At 30.8% G+C, this 21,899-nt stretch overlaps 1 protein-coding gene across 1 annotated transcript; it reads right to left on the bottom strand.

Moving 5' to 3' along the window:
* Positions 1-14,118: 14,118 nt before the first annotated feature.
* Positions 14,119-21,100, bottom strand: LOC128387491 (bestrophin homolog 24-like). The gene is given in 6 exon segments (XM_053346700.1): positions 14,119-15,136; positions 15,430-15,483; positions 15,486-17,125; positions 17,562-17,696; positions 19,385-20,005; positions 21,078-21,100. Coding segments are annotated over 5 exon segments (2,412 nt in total). The 5' UTR covers positions 19,564-20,005; positions 21,078-21,100; the 3' UTR covers positions 14,119-14,732.
* Positions 21,101-21,899: the final 799 nt, after the last annotated feature.

Raw genomic sequence — 21,899 nt, 5'->3', positions numbered from 1 at the left:
CACGAAGTAGAAAATAATCAATGAGAGAGCCAGAGTTAACCCAGAGATATGATAATGAGTATGTCCACTCATTTAACTAGTGTAGTCTTAAAATGGTCAACTGATTAGATATCAAATCACTTCACTTGATTATCATGCGAATTGCCAAAGATGAGTTGACAATGACAACTGTCAACAAACAAAGACAACATGAGTTTTAGATTTTGAATGTGTTTATTAGTCGAATGTTGTAGCCAAAGCTAATCCAAGAGTTAGAGAAATTGTCGCTAAAGATGTGACGAAATTTGGTGTTATAACAAATAGACGAGCGAAAGAAAATCCGATATCTTGCTGTTTTATCCGCAATAAAAATAACTTTACCTATTGAAAAAGAACGTAAAATCCTAAAAGTTACGAATGTTATTATTTTCTGGTTGTTCAACAAACCTCATCAGTGTATTCTAATGATTTCGAATTGAATGAGCTTTGATAGACACTTTTGAAAATTCCTATGGCCAATCGATTAACTCGGATCAGATGATAAGTAATTAATGAGATAAAAGCTGCTTGTTTAATGAGAATTGCAAATGTGTAAGAGAATCCGTAACCCAATTGTTTGAACCAAAATACGATGTGAAATATAAGTAAACAGTTAGCGACTGCAAACGTGTAGAAGCCCAATATAACAATGGTCATAATATTGTCGATTAGATTAACAGCTTCTATCGCGTCGAGATAAGATAAACGAATGGATTTTATTGCATTTATCTGAGCGCTAGGATCTAATGATAATCTTAAATTTTCCAGTCTCATGTTTTCAAGGCGATAATCAATCACAATGAAAATTGACTCGAGGAAAATACAGCTCTCAGTGATGAAAAAGATGAAATTGAACAAAGCGATTCTCGTTGTCAAAAGTGTAATAGAACTCAAAACATTTGCGATTATCTTTTGATCTAAAAAATAGAACACAGCATATTTCGACTTCTTTGTAAAATCCAATATCAGCTCAGGAATAACAATTGTAACGATCAACAAAAGTGTTATTTTCCTCTGTTTGGAAATGTATTCGTTGGCTATCGCTTCATGTTCACTTACCAAATTTTGTTGATAGTCGAGAAACTTTTGATAATTTTTTCGAGAAAATACTAAAATAGCGAATGATAACCCGACAGCTAAGTCATTCAGCGCGTAAGCGAGTGACTTATAATAAACAATCTTAGATTCGTTAGGAATCGAGTTGAGCTGATGAATATTTTTGTAGGTTCCAATTGACCCTTTAATCAATAATCCAAGTGAGAGAATAAGATGCACTAATCGATAAATTAATCCTTTTCCTAGAATTGAGTGCGAGATTAAATTCATAGGATCGGATGATTTTAGACATTTTTTCACAATTTCAATTGATGATCGAATCATTTTGCTTAAATATTAATAACCTAATACACATACACACTTAAAGTACTGTTGTTCGAGTTACCAAGCTTGAAAAAAGCTTCCAATAGCCACCAATCTTATAAGACATTCTCAACATGTAAATTTTATACAATAATGAAATAAGAAAAAGTCACTTGTTCTAAATGAATTTTGATATTTTCTTCAGTTTGTGTAAACAGAAATTGATTGATGAACTTTTAGTGAACCAATGTAATAATCAGAAAGTTACTTCATTCCCTTTTCTATGTATATTAATATTCACTTTATTGATTTCCAGCACGAACAATATAACTTTAGATATATTATTGATTCAAATAAAATACAATCTAATTAGATAATTTGGTACATAATTTAGATGGATTATTTTTTGCTAAATTGTATTTTGCACTTGGAACTTTGTTGGGCCTTTTTTTCACTCTATCGTAGACTTATCAATGGAGATGAGATTGAGGGCTTTAGATTAATAAATGAACTAATTGCCCAACAACTGAAGGGGAAGCTAAATCGCTGCCATAACCTTGATCACAGCCTCATTATTAGTTGATGCTGACCACCAAATGACCTTGATGGATATTGATCATCAGTTAAACTCACAGCTCGAGTCTGAAGTCTAAATACTCAAAAAAAATTATCCATAAAAGCTTGTAGTAATGTCCTGTCAAGAATCACTTTGATGCTTTTTTCGCACAAAAATCACAAGCAGTTGTTGCTGTTGATTTGAATGAGTGAGTTTAATTAAAGTAATTTGTTTGTTTGCGTAAAATATTTACAGTTTTTACAAGAAAGAAATCAAAAGTTTTCATCTAAGTGGATCATTTAGTGTAACATTGAGTAAGATCTTTTTAGTTGAATGCTGTTGCCAATGCTAATCCAAGAGTTAGGGAAATTGTTGCTAATGATGAGACGAAATTCGGTGTTATAACAAATAAACGAGCGAAAGATAAGCCAATGTCTTGACGATTTATTCGCAACAAGAATAAGTTTATCTGGAAAGGAAAAAGAAACAAAAAACATTATAACGTTATAATGTTTAAAATTGTATAGTTTTAAAATGTTCATATGTTAAACCTGCATAACATAATCTTCTAACATAAATTAATTCAAAATCTTTGAAACAACTGATAAGATTTAACGAACCTCGTCCGTGTACTCGACAGATTTTGAATCAAACGAAAGAAGATAAACATCTTTGAACACTCCGACTGCAGATCTATTAACACGAATCAGATGATAGGTGATCAATGAGACAAAAGTCATTTGTTTGGTGAATATGGCGAGAATATAAATCAGACCATAAATCGTTTGTTCTGATGAGAAAAGAGTACGAAATATGAGTAAACAATTGGCAACTGCAAATGTGTAGAAACCAAATATTACAATGAATATGGTCCCATCGATTAATGTTATTGACTCTAAACCTTTCAGATAATTCAAACGAATCGATTTGATCGAGTTATATTGAAGCCTAGGGTTTTCTGACGGGATAAATTTCCCTCCGATTAATAGATTAAGACGATAAGTTATTACCACGAAAATAGATTCCAGGATTATACAGTTTTCGACGATAAAATAAATGTTATTTATGAAAGCGCTTCTTGATAAAATGAGTATTATTACACTTGTAACTTCTGAGAAAATTTTACTTTTCGTTATTTCAAGATTCAAATATGTCGGTTTTCGTATAATATCTATGGTAAATTCATGGATCACAATCAGTAGAATTACAAAAAGTGACCTGATCCTCTGTCGGTCAATGTATTCATCAGCCAACGCTTTATGCTCTTCAACCAAACCTTTTTGACAGTCAAGAAACTGTCGGTATCGTTTCCGAGTAACTAATAAGAGTACACATGATATGCCAACAACAAATATGTAGAGCGAGTATGCGAGTAATTGATAAATATTGGCCTTTGATGTGTTCGATGCGGAGATGATTTGATTAATATTCTTGTAAGTTCCAATTGATCCTTCAACTAATAATCCAAAGGAAAGAACAAGATGAAGTAATCGATAAATTGAACCTTCTCCCAGAATTGATCTTGAGATTAAATTGGTAGGTTCAGATGATTTAACAAAATTTTTCACAATTTCCATCAGTAAATCATTGAAATAATCAAAACAACAGTCACTTTGATAGTTTATCTAAATATGGAAAATATTGATTTAATTGATAGATTCATTTTGGCGTATTAGGTGATTGAATAATAAAGTTTTTGAACTTACAAACTATTAGGTAGAAGTGAATGAAGGTTTTAAGCAACCAAGTATATTTGACACGAATGAAGGAAATAAGATGAAATTTAAATGATAGTTTCATGTAAAGATCGTGTTAACATGTTATTAATTAGCATGATATCGAGAAATATTTAACATTTTGACTCATTTGATTTGGTTCATTCAATTTAATATGAAATAAACAATTGATTAAACATTTGGATCAGATTGAATATTATGATTAGTTGGCATGAGCCATCAAACTATTAGTTTTATATTGATATCTTTTAATATTATTTTAATACTTGATATCATTTCGATTAGTTGAACGCTGTTGCCAATGCTAACCCAAGAGTTAGGGAGATTGTTGCTAATGATGAGACAAAATTCGGTGTTATAACAAATAAACGAGCGAAAGATAAGCCAATATCTTGACGATTTATTCGCAACAAGAATAAGTTTATCTGAAATTAGATAGAAAAACGAAAGCATTATTTTGAGAATTTTAGAATATCAATAATCTTGAACTAACCTCATCATTGTATTCTAACGATTTCGAATCAAATGAAAGCTGATAAACACTTTTAAACACTCCAATAGCTGATCGATTAACACGAATAAGATAATAGGTAATCATAGAAATGCAAGACAAATGTTTAATGAAAATCGCGAGAACATATGTTATTCCATGACCCATTTGTGAATAAAAGAACAGGATACGAAATATGAGTAAACAATTGGACATTGCGAATATGTAGAAAGCCAGTATCATTATGGTCATAGTTGCGTCGATAATATTTATCGTTTCTATCGATTTCAGGTAAGTTAATCGAATTGTTTTAATTGCATTATATTGAAGCCTCGGATTTTCCAACTTACTAGCAATCAACCCATTAAGTTGGTAACTTATTACCTCGAAAATGGACTCTAAGGTGATACAGTTTTCTACTATAAAATAAAGGTAATTGATGAAGCCAAATCTCGGTACTGACAACATCAAATAGAGCAAAACTTTTGAAAGCGTTTGATAGTTCCCAATTTGAACCGGAAAAAATTCTTTCTTCATAGTAAGATCTTGTGTAATTGCAGAGATGATATATGATAGAATGAACCAAAACATTTTTCGTTTCTCCGCACTAATGTACATATTCGCAATCTCTTTATGATCAATAACCAAACTCTGTTGATAATCGTGAAACTTTCGGTAATTTTTTCGATTTAATAACAAGAGAATACACGAAATGCCTATAACAAACAAAAAGAGTGAGCCGGTTAGTAGCTGGTAAATTTTAGCATTCATAATATTCTTTACAGAGATGCTTAGAATAACAATGTATATTCCATTTGTTCCTCTAACGAATATTCCAAAAGATAAAATTAGATGTAATAGTCGGTAGATTAATCCTCTTTCTAGAATTGACTTTGAAAAAATATTCGTGGGCCCAGAAGAGGTGAAATAATTTTTCAAGATTATTATTAGTCTAATAGCCATTATAATGATTCGATTCTAATCACAATAAAATAAAGGGAGAAAAGTGAAATTACAAATGTAAGATCAAGATGCTAATATCCTAGACAATTGAGGAGCTGACCATCGAGCAAGCACTAAAAGAAATCTCTGTATTATTTCTGATTTTCATTCGCGCAATTGGTAAAAGACAATTCTGATTATAATGATTTTGCTTCACTTTCTTGGAAAGTTAATATTGATCATCTTATTTAGTCAAATCAATTGATAATAACTCTAATCATTGTGATTATCAAGTTGACTTTCTTGGAAAGTCATCATGTAAATTTCTTATGTAAGCTTAACATTGACTTTCTGAGAAAGTAATTAGTTATAATCATTACATTTAATCATTTTTGGGATATTGTTAACTAAATCAAGTTAATCAAAATTGTCTAACAATTAGTTAATTGTTTGTTGCTTAACCATTTTAAATTATTATCCGTTTAATTGTTGCTTTTCTTATTATCTTTAAAATAAGATATATAATCTAAATCAAATTGAATTAATCTTAACTTTACGTTGATCTTTCATCTTGTTCATATCAAATTTACCTTTACTATTAAAATTATATCAATTAAATTGAGTTTATAAATTCAGTGTAACTCTTGATTTATCAACTGGTTATGGGTCCAGGAACGCAAGTGAATTTGGGTAATAACTCACAGAGCTTATTTGATATTTTTAACGGTAAAAATTTCGATATTTGGAAATTCAAAATGATGAATTATCTTAAACGAGAAGGTCTATGGAGTGTTATTGGTGAACCTTTAGACACTGGTGATCAGCGAAAAGTTGAAATGTTCAATCGATTAAATGAAAAAGCCTTAGGTTTATTGTGTTGCTGTATTGGATCGAAGTATATTTGTTTGATCAAGGAAGCGACTAAAGCAAAGGAGGTTTGGAATATTTTGGAGAAAACTTTTGAACGGAAAGATTTAGGAAAGAAATTTATTCTGAAAACGAAGTTGAATAATTTCAAAGTTAAATCTGGTCAACCTTTGATAGATTCTGTTGCTGAGTTAGAACGATTATGGTCAGAGTTATCGTCTATCGGTGAATCTATTAGTGATGGAGATAAGGTTATCGAGTTGTTAAGTAAATTACCAACTGAGTATAAACATTTCGTTTCAGCAATTCGAGTATCTCTTGATACAGTTAAATTTGATGATCTATTGGCTCGACTTCTTCAAGAAGAAGAACACCTTAAGTTCGATGGTAATGGTAATGACGAATCTGCTCTATTTACGAAGAAAACATTTAAGAACAAAAATAAGAAAAATGTTATCTGCTTCGAATGTTCTAAGAAAGGACATTATAAGAGAGATTGTCCTGATTTAAAATCGAAACAAGAGAAAGGTGAAAGGTCAGAATTTGTTAAGAGAGAATCAAATAAATTTCAAAAAGGTAATAATGAAAAAGCTTTGACAATGGTAAATGAAGACGACGATGAACTTAAATGGGTTATAGATTCTGGTGCTTCAAGTCACATGTGTTGGAATAGGAAATTGTTCAGAGATTACCAAGAAACACCTAATAAAAAGGTCACACAAGCTGATGGTACTTGTATTGATGTTAGTGGTGTTGGTACTGTTGAACTTTGCTCTGATTTTGGAACTAATTTCTTGTTGAAAAATTGCTATCATGTACCAAAACTTTCGATCAACTTGTTCTCATTAGGTTCAGCTGAAGACAATGGTGCTTATTGCTCATTCAAAGGAGGAAAATGTAAAATTTATCTCAACTTTGAATTGATTGTCACTGGTGATCGGCTTGGAAAATTATATTACCTTAATGTTGGATCTGAAAACGATTCAAATTGTGCTTTACTAAATGTCGAAAAGGGGGAAAAGAAAGAAACAAATATTCAAAATACTAATAATAGTAAGAAGAATATTAACCTTTGGCATTTACGATATGGACATTTGAATTACGAAAATTTGATTCAGGTTGTGAAGAATAAGCATGTTCAAGGTATTGAATTTGATGGTGAAAAATCAGATATTTGTCGTGGTTGTTTAAAAGGGAAAATGGTTAAAGTTAAACATCCCGGAAGGTCACAAGTGAAAACTGAATCTATTCTTGATCTGATTCATTCCGATATTTGTGGACCGATTCGTACTTTATCTTTGTCTGGATGTCGTTACTTTATTACCTTTATCGATGATTTCAGTAATTGGGTTAAAGTGATTCCTGTGAAAAATCGTAATGAAATTTTCACCGAATATAAGATTTACGAATCTGAAGTAACTAATCTCCACAATAAGACAATCAAGTCATTCAGATCAGATAATGGTCAAGAATATTTATCTGTTGATTTTGCTAATCATCTCAAGGAAAAAGGAACTAAACATGAGACAATAGTTTCTTATTTACATGAACAAAACGGTGTCGCCGAAAGAATGAATCGGACCATCAGAGAAATGGCTTGTTCGATGCTTCATCAAGCCGAACTACCGATTGAATTCTGGGCTGAAGCCGTGGTAACAGCTGGTTATATTCGAAACCGTTGTCCATCGAAGGCTATTAATGGTTTGACTCCATTCGAAAAATGGAAAGGCCGAGTTCCAATTGTCGAGCATTTGAGAATTTTCGGTTCTAAAGCTTTCGTTCGATTACCACCAGAGCGACATTCGAAAGTTGAACCAAAAGCAATTGAAACAATTTTCACTGGTTACGGTGTTGGTAAAAAGGCTTATCGTCTTATTAAAATCGATAATCACAAGGTGATTTATGGACGTGATGTTAAGTTTGACGAAAAAGCTATTCTTTTTAAACAAAATGATACTAATATTAATGATCTTAAGTTAGTTGATGAAGATGAAAATATTGATGAAAACTTTTCAGAGGAAAGTGATGAGAAAGTTTTTCTTACAGTTAATGGTGAACCTGAAACTTACCATGAAGCTATTAATTGTCCAGACTCGAAATTGTGGTTAGTGGCAATTGATGAAGAGATGAAATCACTTCTTAATTGTAATACATGGAAATTGGTAATGAGACCGAAAAATGTAAATATTGTCAAAAATAAGTGGGTATTTCGAGTAAAGACAAATGATCGTGGTGATAAACAGTTCAAGGCTCGATTAGTAGCTAAAGGTTTTACCCAAGTTCATGGTAAAGATTATCATGAAACTTTTGCTCCAGTGGCAAAATTTACAACCTTAAGACTCTTGGTTTCATTAAGTGTAAAATTCAGCTACAAAATTCATCAATTAGATGTTAAGACAGCTTATCTTAACGGTAACTTGGAAGAAGATATTTTCATGGAGCAACCGGAAGGTTTCATTGAAAATGAACAAATGGTTTGTAAGCTTGAGAAAAGCTTATATGGGTTGAAACAATCAGGTCGAATGTGGAATAACTTATTCAATAGTTACATGTTGGAATTGAAATTCAAACGAGCTCAATCAGATAATTGTTTATATTACAAAGGAGAGAAATCTGAAAGAATATATTTACTGGTTTATGTTGATGATCTTTTAATTTTCAGTGAATCAATTGAAACAATTAATGAAGTTAAATTGCAATTGAAACAGAAATTCAAGATGAAAGATCTTGGAACAATCAAATCATTTCTTGGTATTGATTTTGAAATCGATCATCAAATTGGTCAAATTAAAATGAGTCAGTCGAAATATATTCAACAGATACTTGAAAGGTACAATATGATTGATGCTAAACCATTTTCAACACCATTCGACGTTTCTGTCAAATTAACAGAAGCAAATGAAAATGAAGTTGACAAAAATGTCCCTTATTCAAGTGCAGTTGGTGCGTTAATTTATCTATCAACTTGTACTAGACCAGACATTTCATTCGCAGTGGGAGTCGCTAGTAAATTTATGACAATTTACAATCAACAACATTGGCTCATGGTCAAGCGAATTTACCGTTACCTGAAAGGTACAATTGATTATTATTTATCCTTCGATAAAAACGGAAATGATTTATTAATTGGTTACTCAGATGCCGATTTTGCATCATGTATTATCGATAGAAAAAGTATTAGTGGTTCAGCTATTTACACCTTTGGAAATCTAATCAGTTGGGGAAGTAAGAAACAAGAAACAGTTTCTTTATCAACGGCTGAAGCCGAATATATTGCCCTTCATGTTTGTCTAAAGGAAGTGATTTGGTTAAAATCATTAATTACTGAGATCGGGTTCGAATTTGATAAACCAATAATAATCAACGAAGATAATCAATGTGCTATTGCTCTTAGCAAAGATCCAGTTTCTCAATCGAGAAGTAAACATATTGATGTCAAGTATCATTTCATTCGTGAAAAAGTCCGAGAAAAGATAATCGAAGTTAAATATTGCTCAACAGAAAACATGATCGCCGATATTTTGACAAAACCATTGGCCAGAGAAAAATTTGAAACATTTAGAAATCAATTGAAAATCATTAATAATGCAAATTGAGTGGGAGAATTGGTAAAAGACAATTCTGATTATAATGATTTTGCTTCACTTTCTTGGAAAGTTAATATTGATCATCTTATTTAGTCAAATCAATTGATAATAACTCTAATCATTGTGATTATCAAGTTGACTTTCTTGGAAAGTCATCATGTAAATTTCTTATGTAAGCTTAACATTGACTTTCTGAGAAAGTAATTAGTTATAATCATTACATTTAATCATTTTTGGGATATTGTTAACTAAATCAAGTTAATCAAAATTGTCTAACAATTAGTTAATTGTTTGTTGCTTAACCATTTTAAATTATTATCCGTTTAATTGTTGCTTTTCTTATTATCTTTAAAATAAGATATATAATCTAAATCAAATTGAATTAATCTTAACTTTACGTTGATCTTTCATCTTGTTCATATCAAATTTACCTTTACTATTAAAATTATATCAATTAAATTGAGTTTATAAATTCAGTGTAACTCTTGATTTATCAACTCGCGCAAATGAGATATTAATAATTGATTGCAGACAAAAGATTTATTTTATTATTCAAGCTTTATGTTTGAACGAATCGATTTAAAATTTGAATCGCAATTTAAAACACAGATAGTGGTCACATTTTCTTGAATTCATGGCAAAATAACAAGTAAAATTTTTATATTATGTTATTGATCAATATTAATCAAACTGTTTGATTGATAAGACAATTTGACTTATGATTTGCAATAAAACGGCATCTTAAGCTCAGAAACTTTTGAATTTTGGTAACAATAAGACAATTTGACGGATGATCAAAACTCATACTGATTAAATTTATCGATAAACTAATTATGATTTCAACCTGCAACCAAACTTGGTTTAGCATAATAGAGAATTAATTTAAAGTTGTGCGCTTATTACGGTCCTAACCAATTGACCCTTTAATCAATAATCCAAGTGAGAGAATAAGATGTGCTAATCGATAAATTAATCCTTTTCCTGAATCGAGTGCGAGATTAAATTCATAGGATCGGATGATTTTAGACAGTTTTTCACAACTTCACTTGTTGATCGAATCATTTTTGCTTAAATATTAATAACCTAATACACAATTAAAGTACTGTTATTCGAGTTACCAATCTTATAAGAAATTCTCACAATGTAAATACAAATATATATGTACATATATATGTATTATACAGTAATGAAATAAAAAAGGTCACTTAATCTAAATGAATTTTGATATCCAAAGTAAAGATTGATCCAGAAATCTTTAAAAGTTTGGTTCATTCAATTTAATATGAAATAAACAATTGATTAAACATTTGGATCAGATTGAATATTATGATTAGTTAGCATGAGCCATCAAACAATTAGTTTTATTTTAATACTTGATATAATTTCGATTAGTTGAATGCTGTTGCCAATGCTAATCCAAGAGTTAAGGAAATCGTTGCTAATGATGAGACGAAATTCGGTGTTATAACAAATAAACGAGCGAACGATAAGCCAATATCTTGACGATTTATTCGCAACAAGAATAAGTTTATCTGAAATTAGATAGAAAAATAAAAAAACATTATTTTGAGAATATTAAAATATCAATAATCTAAAACGAACCTCATTATTGTATTCTAACGATTTCGAATCAAATGAAAGCTGATAAACACTTTTAAACACTCCAACAGCCGATCGATTGACACGAATAAGATAATAGGTAATCATAGAAATAAAAGACAAATGTTTAATGAAATTGGCAAGAACAAAAGTTAGTCTATGGCCCATTTGTGCATAAGAGAACATGATACGAAATATGAGTAAACAATTGCACATAGCGGATAAGTAGAAGGCCATTATCATAACGGTCATAGTTTCATCAATAATGGTCACCGTTTCTATCGATTTCAGGTAAGTTAATCGAATTGTTTTAATTGCATTATATTGGAGCCTCGGATTTTCCAACTTACTAGCAATCAACCCATTTAGTTGGTAACTTATGGTGGGGGACAAATTAAATTGCTGATCGATTTTTTTTGAAAATCAGCGATTTTGTGTCGATTTAAGTTGATTTAATTGACAATAGAGTTTATAAAAAGGACATATCGATTAAAATATGCCCAAAAAATTTCCAAATTATTAATTGTTTTAGATAATTGGCTAATTATCAAAATCAGGGGGGACAAATTATTTTGCTGATTTGAAATTGATAAAAATTCAAGCAATTTGATGATTTGATTGTTAATTATATTGATTGCTTGTATAATTACAATCAATTTAAAACCATTTTGATCAAAATCGGACAAGAAATAAAAAAGTTCTACCCGGTTGAATTTAACATGGGGCTCTATGGGCAATGACGGGTTTTGGCCTGTTACTCAGAGACGGTTCAGGTCGGTATCATGAAAATTCATGTACTTATAGTCTTTTTAGTCGCTAACAATAAATCATTAATAGAATCATAATATTATCACTATTCTTACCCCCACTATGTTAAGAACGGAAGATTTTGATAAAATCGCTCTTCGAATAGGAAATTTACATGGAGAAATAAGATTATCATGGACGACTCATAGCGATCATAGCGACTAAAAAGACTATAAGTACATGAATTTTCATGATACCGACCTGAACCGTCTCTGAGTAACAGGCCAAAACCCGTCATTGCCCATAGAGCCCCATGTTAAATTCAACCGGGTAGAACTTTTTATTTCGTCCGATTTTGATCAAAATGGTTTTAAATTGATTGTAATTATACAAGCAATCAATATAATTAACAATCAAATCATCAAATTGCTTGAATTTTTATCAATTTCAAATCAGCAAAATAATTTGTCCCCCCTGATTTTGATAATTAGCCAATTATCTAAAACAATTAATAATTTGGAAATTTTTTGGGCATATTTTAATCGATATGTCCTTTTTATAAACTCTATTGTCAATTAAATCAACTTAAATCGACACAAAATCGCTGATTTTCAAAAAAAATCGATCAGCAATTTAATTTGTCCTTCACTATATTACCTCGAAAATTGACTCTAAGGTGATACAGTTTTCTACTATAAAATAAAGGTAGTTGATGAAGCCAAATCTTGGTACTGCCGCCATCAAATAAAACGAAACTTTTGAAAGCGTTTGATAGTTCCCAATCTGAACCGGAAAAAATTCTTTCTTCATAGTAAGATCTTGTGTAAATGCAGAGATTATATATGATAGAATGAACCAAAACATTTTTCGTTTCTCCGCACTTATGTACATATTCGCAATCTCTTTATGATCAATAACCAAACTCTGTTGATAATCGTGAAACTTTCGGTAATTTTTTGGATATAATAACAGGAGAATACATGAAATTCCTATAACAAACGAAAAGAGTGAGCCGGTTAGTATCTGGTAAATTTTAGCATTTTTAATATTTTTCACAAAGATGCTTAGAATACAATGGTATATTCCATTTGCTCCTCTAACGAATAATCCAAATGATAGAATTAGATGAATTAATCGGTAGATTAACCCTTTTTCTAGAATTGACTTTGAAATAATATTCGTGGGCTCAGAAGAGGTGAAATAATTTTTCAAGATTACTATTAGTCTAATAGCCATTATAATGATTCGATTCTAATCACAATAAATTAAAGGCAGAAAAGTTAAATTACACATGTAAGACCAAGACATTAATCGCCTGGACAGTATTCATATTTTCTTGAATTTACGACAAAATGACCAATACATTTTGTATATTATTTGTCTCTTGTTGCAATATTGATCAACATCAATCAAACAGTTTGATTTTTAAGATAATTTTACTTTTGATTTACCAGAAAAAAAAGTATTGTAAGCTCAAAAACTAGTGAATTTTGGTAACAAGCAAAGTATTTGATGGATGATTAAAAAATCATACTGTTTAAATTTATCGATAAAATAATTACAATGAAATAAGATTCCCATCGGCATTAATACAATTTTCGCAAAATCACCATTAGTTTGGCTTAATCGTAATTGAATCCAATGAAATTTATTTGTGATTAGTGAAAGTATCATTTTTACAATTGACTCTTGATAATAATAACAAGGGAGCGAGCGATCAACATGATCGCTAAGCTTATACAATATTGTTAGCTTCGTATATGCAAGGCTAAGCCCCGCCATTTGCTATCTAAACTTCACGAATGCGTTCCTGGTTCCCATACGATCGTATGTCGCAGACCAGGTCGTTTCCGTGGACGTTTACGCGGCTATTTCTCTCTCTCTCTCTCTCTCTCTCTCTCTCTCTCTCTCTCTCTCTCTCTCTTTAAAATCATTTTTAACAACAATGCAACTGTTAAACAATACTAATATTTGAAGGATACGAAAAGAAGCAAAAGTCAAAAGAAAGAGAAAAGAAAGAGAAAATTTGAAAAAATTTTAACTTTTGACCCTCGACCTTTACAACAATCGTTCTATTTTTTGTTGGTGCGGAATTTGAAAAGCTTTCGAATAAGGGTCTCGGTGTCTCTGTAGCACATCAGGTTCTTTCTCAATGTTTGCATCAAAAAACGTGAATCGTATTAATTGTGTGATAATAATAATTTTCTCGTATCAAAGTGAAAAATGAATCTCATGTAATAATAAGATTTTAGCTTTCGGATGATTTACAATTAAGGAAATTTTCAGTTACATTGGTTATCACAATCAGGTTGTTCGATCAAATTTGATTAATTAAATTTTTTGTTTGATATCCAAAGTAAAGATTGATCATGTTGATTATTAATCCATTAATTGCAATCCATTTGAATCTTACAAATTTACAATGATAATGATTATTCAATTGATAACATGAACATTATTGAAACTTTACATTGATTATTCATAATATACATAATGTATATTGAATTACATACAAGAGTAGTGGTGATGATAGTTGGGTAATTGGATTGTGTTGTTTGTGTTGATTAAAGTATCGAAATAAATTGCAAGTGTATTTAAGTCATGATTTAAGTATCATAATTAGTATATATGTATAAGTAGTAGCAATTAAATTCCAGTGAATTGTATCAATAAGTATGTATGTAAATTTTTCATGAGTGATATTTAATTTCCCAGAAAAAAAATGATTCTGATAATAAATTGGTCCATAAGTTTGTGACAATTGAGAGATTCTGTTCATCGTTAAAAGATTATTAGTTAATCATAAAGATTGTTATCCATTTTTGATCAGGTTATTTGTGTTCCTTGTTACTTTTACCCAAAAGTTGAGTGATACTTGTAACGGTACTTTGATTACTTCCATAGGGACCCAGACTTTCATGGGATGATGAGTGGTCAAAGGTTTCTGATTCACCAGAATGATCAGGTGATTCTTCAGCGTCATTTTCAACTGAATTTTGATTATTATTATTACTATTAGCACTATTTAGACCATTGGATCCAGGGACACTGCATCGACCATTAGGAATACCATCATCTATATCTGAAGATTCGCCCAATTGAGTCGTTGAATATGGTCCAAGTGCTGAATATGAGGAACCAAATATTTCACCACTTCGAATGCTAGGACTTCCTCGAATACCATCCATGATTATCGATGAATCAACATCATTATTATATGATGAACTATGGAAAACTAATAAGACAAAGGAAGAAAAAAGGAGACAAAAGTTAAATTAATTATGAAATGGTTAAGTAAATAATCAAATTATTGATTACAATTTATTATGTTTTCTTAGTAGAAAATAAAATTAGGTATTAGAGATCTTTTTTTTTCTTGGAACAATTAAAATTTGGTTAAGCTCTTGAGTTAATATTTGGTTTATCAAAATGTGTGGAAAATTAATTTATGGAACTAGAAAATAAAATTCAATAATTATTCAGGAATATAAAATAATGGACGAGATGAACTTTGGGTGATCGACTCACTGTGACTATGAGAGGCTGTTGAATCTTCGTTAACATTTGAATCAATTTGACTTCAATTAGAGATCCAGGTCCAGCTGATTGTATCTCGGCTCGAGAAGGTGGATAACTTAATCCTAATCCAGTTTCATCAATAGAACCACTGAAAGCTCTTGATAATTGTGATGATCCAAGATGAGTTTGTGAATAAAGTTTCGGTGTATCAAGATTTGTACTTTCATCCAGATCAATGACAAGAGATCGACGTTCATCCGGATAATTATGTGAATTACCATGAGCATGGTGAGGATGATTAGGATGGTGACGAGAGAATGATGAAGTTGATGATGAAGTGTCATTACCATATAGACCATTGAGAACATTTCGATGACGACCAGTGTTGGGTGAAACGGAGCCCATTTTACGATCAAAATCTTCCATTGAAGTTTTACTTATTAATGAAGATGAAATTGAGGGCTTTAGATTATTTGGAATTGAAATTTTTCTGGTTCGTCTTCGAGGTGATTTCAAGGAAAACTGTCCCAAGGCACTGGAAAATCCGCCTCCACTTTCACCTTTGCCGGATAATTTATCTTTGGAACTTTTAATGTTACCATGTTGCTGTGATGTAATATTTTCGTTTGAACTTCCAAGTATCATGTTCATGATTCGAGAGCCAAGAAACGAATCATGTATTGAATTTAAGGCACTTTGAGAGACACTTGATTGAGGTCGACTTCCGATGCCCAGAGAGACATCACAAGCATTTGTATTGTAATCAAAATTAACTAATTGCTCAGCAACTGAGGGAGAAGCCAAATCACTGTTACCATGTTGATTGAATCGATGGTGAGTATGAGTTTCAGAGATTAAATCATCTTCCATGATGGTTTCCAGTGAAGGAGGAATAAATTCTGAGTCTTCTGGATGAATATCAAGATTCATTGCTGACCCAAGATAAGGTTGAGATCTTAAACCAACTGATGATTTGGTATAAGGTAATGAAGGTCTTAGGTCATCCCAATAATTATCCTTGGTAAGTTTGGGTAGTTGATTGTGCATTTGATCAACTACATACATGGAAACAACCAGGTTACGATCGAGAATGTAATTAAGTTCAAAATCGTCATCATCTTCACCGAAAGGGTTAATCAGTTGCTCGGCAACTTTGAGCCAGCCCATGAAGAAGAAAAATTCAAGTAAAGTAAAAACTGGAATGTAAAGGTCAACCTCGTGTCCAGAATAACCTTGACTAGGGTCAAGATATTGTCGAGCCATGATAACGGCAGCAAAATAAGTGTAAACGGCAATGGTCACTGCTTGAGTATAAACTAGTGGAATTGAAATCCAATCGAAAGCGAATAGGTCACCACAACCTCCTCGAAATTTGTACAATTCTTGAAGTAAATGCTTCAACATGGTGTCATCTTTTATACGACCTTCTCGTCTTGATCTAATGGCCAAAGTGGTAAACCAGGTAGCGGGTGCCCACCATTTACCATAGACACCAGGGATATCGTTGTAGGCAAGTTTTTCCTCTTTAGTCATAATACCCGCTTCGACGAGATGGTCTATTGTCGGGAATCGGCGCTTAACCGATATACTTATCGCTTGAAAAGTGACCGCTTGAAGGATTAACAGGTAACGAGCAAGGGTCCGTCTGATTAGTCGGCCTCGTTCATCGTCACCAAGAACAGTTCCAGTGATCATCATGAGAAGACTGAAAATGAATATCAATCAAAGAGAAAGAATAGAAAATTATTAATCAATAATAACGATTGAATGACCTCAAAATTTGACTCATCAACTAAAAGATCTGGATATTATCCCCTCAGTATTTCAAATTTGAATATATTCCTATGTAATAATTATCTCTGTTACTCTCAGTAGAAATATTAATCATGGTGGAAATTGAGTTACTTTTTTCATGGTCTGAATGATAAGCTATTAAATATCATGTTTTTTTCACATCAATAAAATATTAACATGAAAATGAACAAATCATCCAATAGGAAAAGTTTCACAGGTAACATTTAATATCTTCTATCACTCTGTTTGTGGTTGAAACAATAATGATTAGAGTAATTCAACTGGACAATGAACTTGAAATCAGAATGAGATATTGGGAATATCATGACAATTAACTGATTACTTACTTATCAGGCCATGGAATAGCATTATACTGATTCCACCAACGACTGACCACAATTGAAACATAAAATCCAAGTATGAATGATAAAGGAATCAACTTGGAAAAGGCTTCACAATATAAGGCAACTTTTTCAAATACTCTGTAATTAAGTAAATCAATAAACTGTAATTAGTAATTAAAATCATAACCCAAATTGGAAAAGGAATGAACTTGAATTTGTTCAGGGCAATGTTTTCATGAACATCAGCTGATTCTCTCGGTTATTTTATTATTATCAAAAACTTCAATCGACAATGATTATGATTAATGAGCTTAAATTGTAATTTATGTCAACAATGTTGTTATAATTAGTTGATCAGCTGATTGTATCAACAGAAATCTTTATCTCTGTCTATGAGGATTCTTAATAGATTATCTAAAAATAAAGAGCAAATTTACAAGGGGGAGAAATTCATTTTCGGTGATATTTGACTTATATTTACTTTTTTTCGTGCCCTTGGCACTCATTTCATTAACCTTGAGGGTTAATCAATCAAACGAGATAATCATTGAATTGATTCCAATTATTTGTCAATGTTAACTAACCCTGGAAGTAAATTGTTTAATTACATAGTAACACACATAGAGTGATACAAATCTTATCACCAAATAACATCTTAGAAACTGTTAATTAAATCTACCATTTTAACCTAATCAACTTAGTTTGATCTGATCAATTTTCAGAATAGTTAATCATCTAAATTGTGACAATTTATTTTGCTATCAATTAATAATCTCATATGAACATTTGATCAGCAAAAGTACATGAATTTCCTGAGTTACTTAAGTGTCAATATTAGACTTTCATTGACCAATCAATCAAATCAAAGTGCAAAAAGTTGTAACAATTAAGTGTTTGGTGGTCAATTGGTCAAGTAATATTTTCATATTACTGGTTATTAATCATTTCCAATTAAGTTACCTGAAGATAATTAGGTTAATCATAAGGTGAATGCTAACTGAATATTATCAGGTAGCCATAGTCATTATGATTCTAGGTTATTGAGACAAGTCATTAATTTAATGTTGATCTAGTTTATCAAATAATAGATAACTATTATTATTATTATCGATCGATCGATTGTAACAATTTAATTTTCCGAATGGTTTAAAATTACAATTCATGTTTTGGTTAATTTTTCTCAATCTCTGCCAAATTTTTACCCTTTTGGATTATAATTAAGGATTAGTTTTAATCACTTGATTCCAATTGTTTGTTTACTAATTCATTCATATTAATCCTTCAAAAGAAAAATCAATCAACTCCAAGAAAAGATCATTAACTTTGATTAACCTTAGACTAAACTGATTGTGATTAAATTTTCTTATTCTTCATGACAAACATTCAATTACTAACGAAATTAATTAAATCATCATGAAATGATCAACAATTAACTGGGCACAATTGAACAATTTAGTTAACCCAAATTAAGTTACGACTGCGTATCAAGTGTTGTTTATGTTTTTTACCCGCCAATTATTAAAATTACAATTCTGATGGTGATTAAGTTTCATCGTAAATATCAAATCAATTCAATCAACTAATGAGAATTAATAAATTACTTTCCAATGAGTTGATTGTTGTGGTTTAATAGTGTGAAACTTGATAAGTGAATATGATTAATTGGCTTGGATCCAATTTTTTGATAGATTTGATTTTTTTTTGTTATGTTCAAAACGCTATTCAGAGATGTTGGTGGTTACAGGATGAGAAAAGGATTAAGATTAACAACTAAATTTGGTAGGATAATTTTAATTGTATAGTTAATTAGATGATTAACTTCTTACCTTCGCTGGTCTGGATCTAATAGGTAACGGTAAAGGAGACTTAGACTGTAATAGAAGACACAGAAAATAATCATCTCCCGATAGAGTAGTTTATAAATTGATCCTCTCCAACGAAGTAACAATTTAGCGAACCCGCTGAGTCTTGTATTGGCCACATTCAGTGAATAAGTTACGGTCATGGTTGATTAGTTGATCACTGATTTGATTTCTATTTTTAGGTATTACAATCAAATCGAAATATTATAAAAAAAGCAACTCCAATCAATCACTTTATTGATGGTGTTTATTGTTCCTACCAAATCAATGGTCACTTTCAATATCTCTTTTTACCAATAACTTGAATTAAAAATGGAGCAATAATCAATTGGTGTTGATGTAATTCCAGTTGACCAGTAGACTGATTTAGTAGTAATTACCTTTTGGGTAACATTGAAAAAATCAGAAAACTGGTTAAGTGTTTATGTCAACAATCAATATAAGCAAACAAGGCAATCAATGTGTAAGTGTGTGAGTGTGAGTGTTGAGATGAGTATTGAACCAGAATTTTGTATCCAAGTGATATTAATGAATGAATATATTATCAAAAAAAAAGTTCAATTTTGATTCCAAACTAGGGCAACCCTGGGAAAAAGTAGATAAACCAATTGATGACAAGAATTAATGGAAATAATGTCGATTGGATCATTAAAGTAAGAAACAATTGTAAACACGAATTAGATCAACATTAGAACTTAAATTTTAAAGTTATCGTTTATGAGCATTTATCTACATGAGGTTTAGATTGAAAATATCACTTTCAACAAACATGGAAGGAGGAAGTAAAAGTGTTTGGTGTAGAAAAGAAATGATATTTGATTGTGATTTTAGTAAATTGTAAAAATTGATTAAAAAATTGACTCAATGAATTGCAGTGGGAGGGATAAGGAGGTGGTGGTGGAGGAGATGGAGGAGGACATACATGCATAGAGTAAGGGGAGAGGAGGGAGAAACACTAGGAAGGAGAGGAAAACAACAAGATGAACGAGGGTGAAAATGCTAGGATGTTGTGGATAACAAGACTCCAGGGTAAATCTACACAGACACTCAGGGAAAAAGAGACTGAATTGTAACAGGAAATCGATCCAATTCCTAGGGAAAAGGATGGAAGAAGGAGAAAGATGATAAAAAAGAAGATGAAGAAAAGTTCAATGCGCAGACTTACTCAATTCTTTTTCTCAAAATTCTGGTGATAATAACAGAAGAAGAAGAAGATGATGATGATGATGAAGATGATGGAAGTAGCAAAGAAAATAGTTAATAGGAAGTAAACATGAAGATGGAAATCAAACAACAACAATAATCAACTAGGAACTTTTTCAATGAGTAACAATAAGTTTTTCGGTTCTCATGTAATAATATTCTGATGAGCAACTGATTGAAATGATAACTATTTCAATTGTGTGTTCATGTTACCTGATTGAAGGTAAATTTGATTCTGACAAATAAAATGATTCGCATCTTGGTTATGGGGCTCATGAGAATCATGATGATGATGGAAAGAAAAGGAAAAGGGTTAATTAAGAGAAGAGTTAACATGATTAAATGGAAATGAATTACAGGGTGAAAAGAGAAATAAGAAAAAGAATCAGAGTAAATTGTTACCAAGATGATTATTAAATTTCATATTCTGTTAATTGTTATTGTTAATTTATACCCTTAAGTTGTATGAGTCATGATAATTAGTTTTAACCAACAGCATAACTAATATTTAATTCACTTGATATCAATGGTAAATGTTGGCAATTACAAGTTAATTGTATCAGGTAACGAAAACAATATTATGTTAAATTTAGCAACTTTTAAAATAAATTAATGTTTACACAATCAATTAGATTGGCCAAACCTTAAAATCAATGTTAATTGTTGTTAATTGTTGGTAAAACAATGTGATTATCTTATTGATTATCGATTAATGAAAAAATTGATTCTAACCTTAAGGCTTTTTATCAACTGAGTGAAAGTTAATTTTGTTTTCTGATCATTTATCATAATCATCAAAATGAGTCATTATTATTATTTTATTGGTTAATTGTTTACTGATGATCATGATTTAGCAATTTAAGTAACAATTTAACAATTACAATTGTCAACATTTACCTTTAATCATCTTCAGGGAATCAAATCAATAATTATTATTACCAATTTATGGTTTAACTTTTATTGGGGAAATGGTTTTTTTTCATGATTAATGTTAAATTGTTCAAGTTAATTGTTACCTGAGTGAGATAATCGTTACAATCAATGGTCAATTACAAAAAAAAAGAACGGAAATTAGATTCAACAGAGGAAAAAACAATTAAGGTTATTCCTTAATTATATTAATTAAGACAATGATGATGATGTTAATGATTAAGTTGACATGTAAATGAGGACAGTTGAACAATTAACTGAAAAACGATGTAACCGGATTAAGAAACAATTTATAATTAGGATATTTGAACAATTACCTTTGAGATTAATGAGTTAACATTAAGGT

Source organism: Panonychus citri, unplaced genomic scaffold (assembly GCF_014898815.1).
Source record: "Panonychus citri isolate SS breed McGregor unplaced genomic scaffold, ASM1489881v1 Contig00090, whole genome shotgun sequence".
Lineage (NCBI taxonomy): Eukaryota > Metazoa > Arthropoda > Arachnida > Trombidiformes > Tetranychidae > Panonychus > Panonychus citri.
Note: the sequence above shows the minus strand (reverse complement) of the source record. Positions and strands in the feature narration are given on the sequence as shown.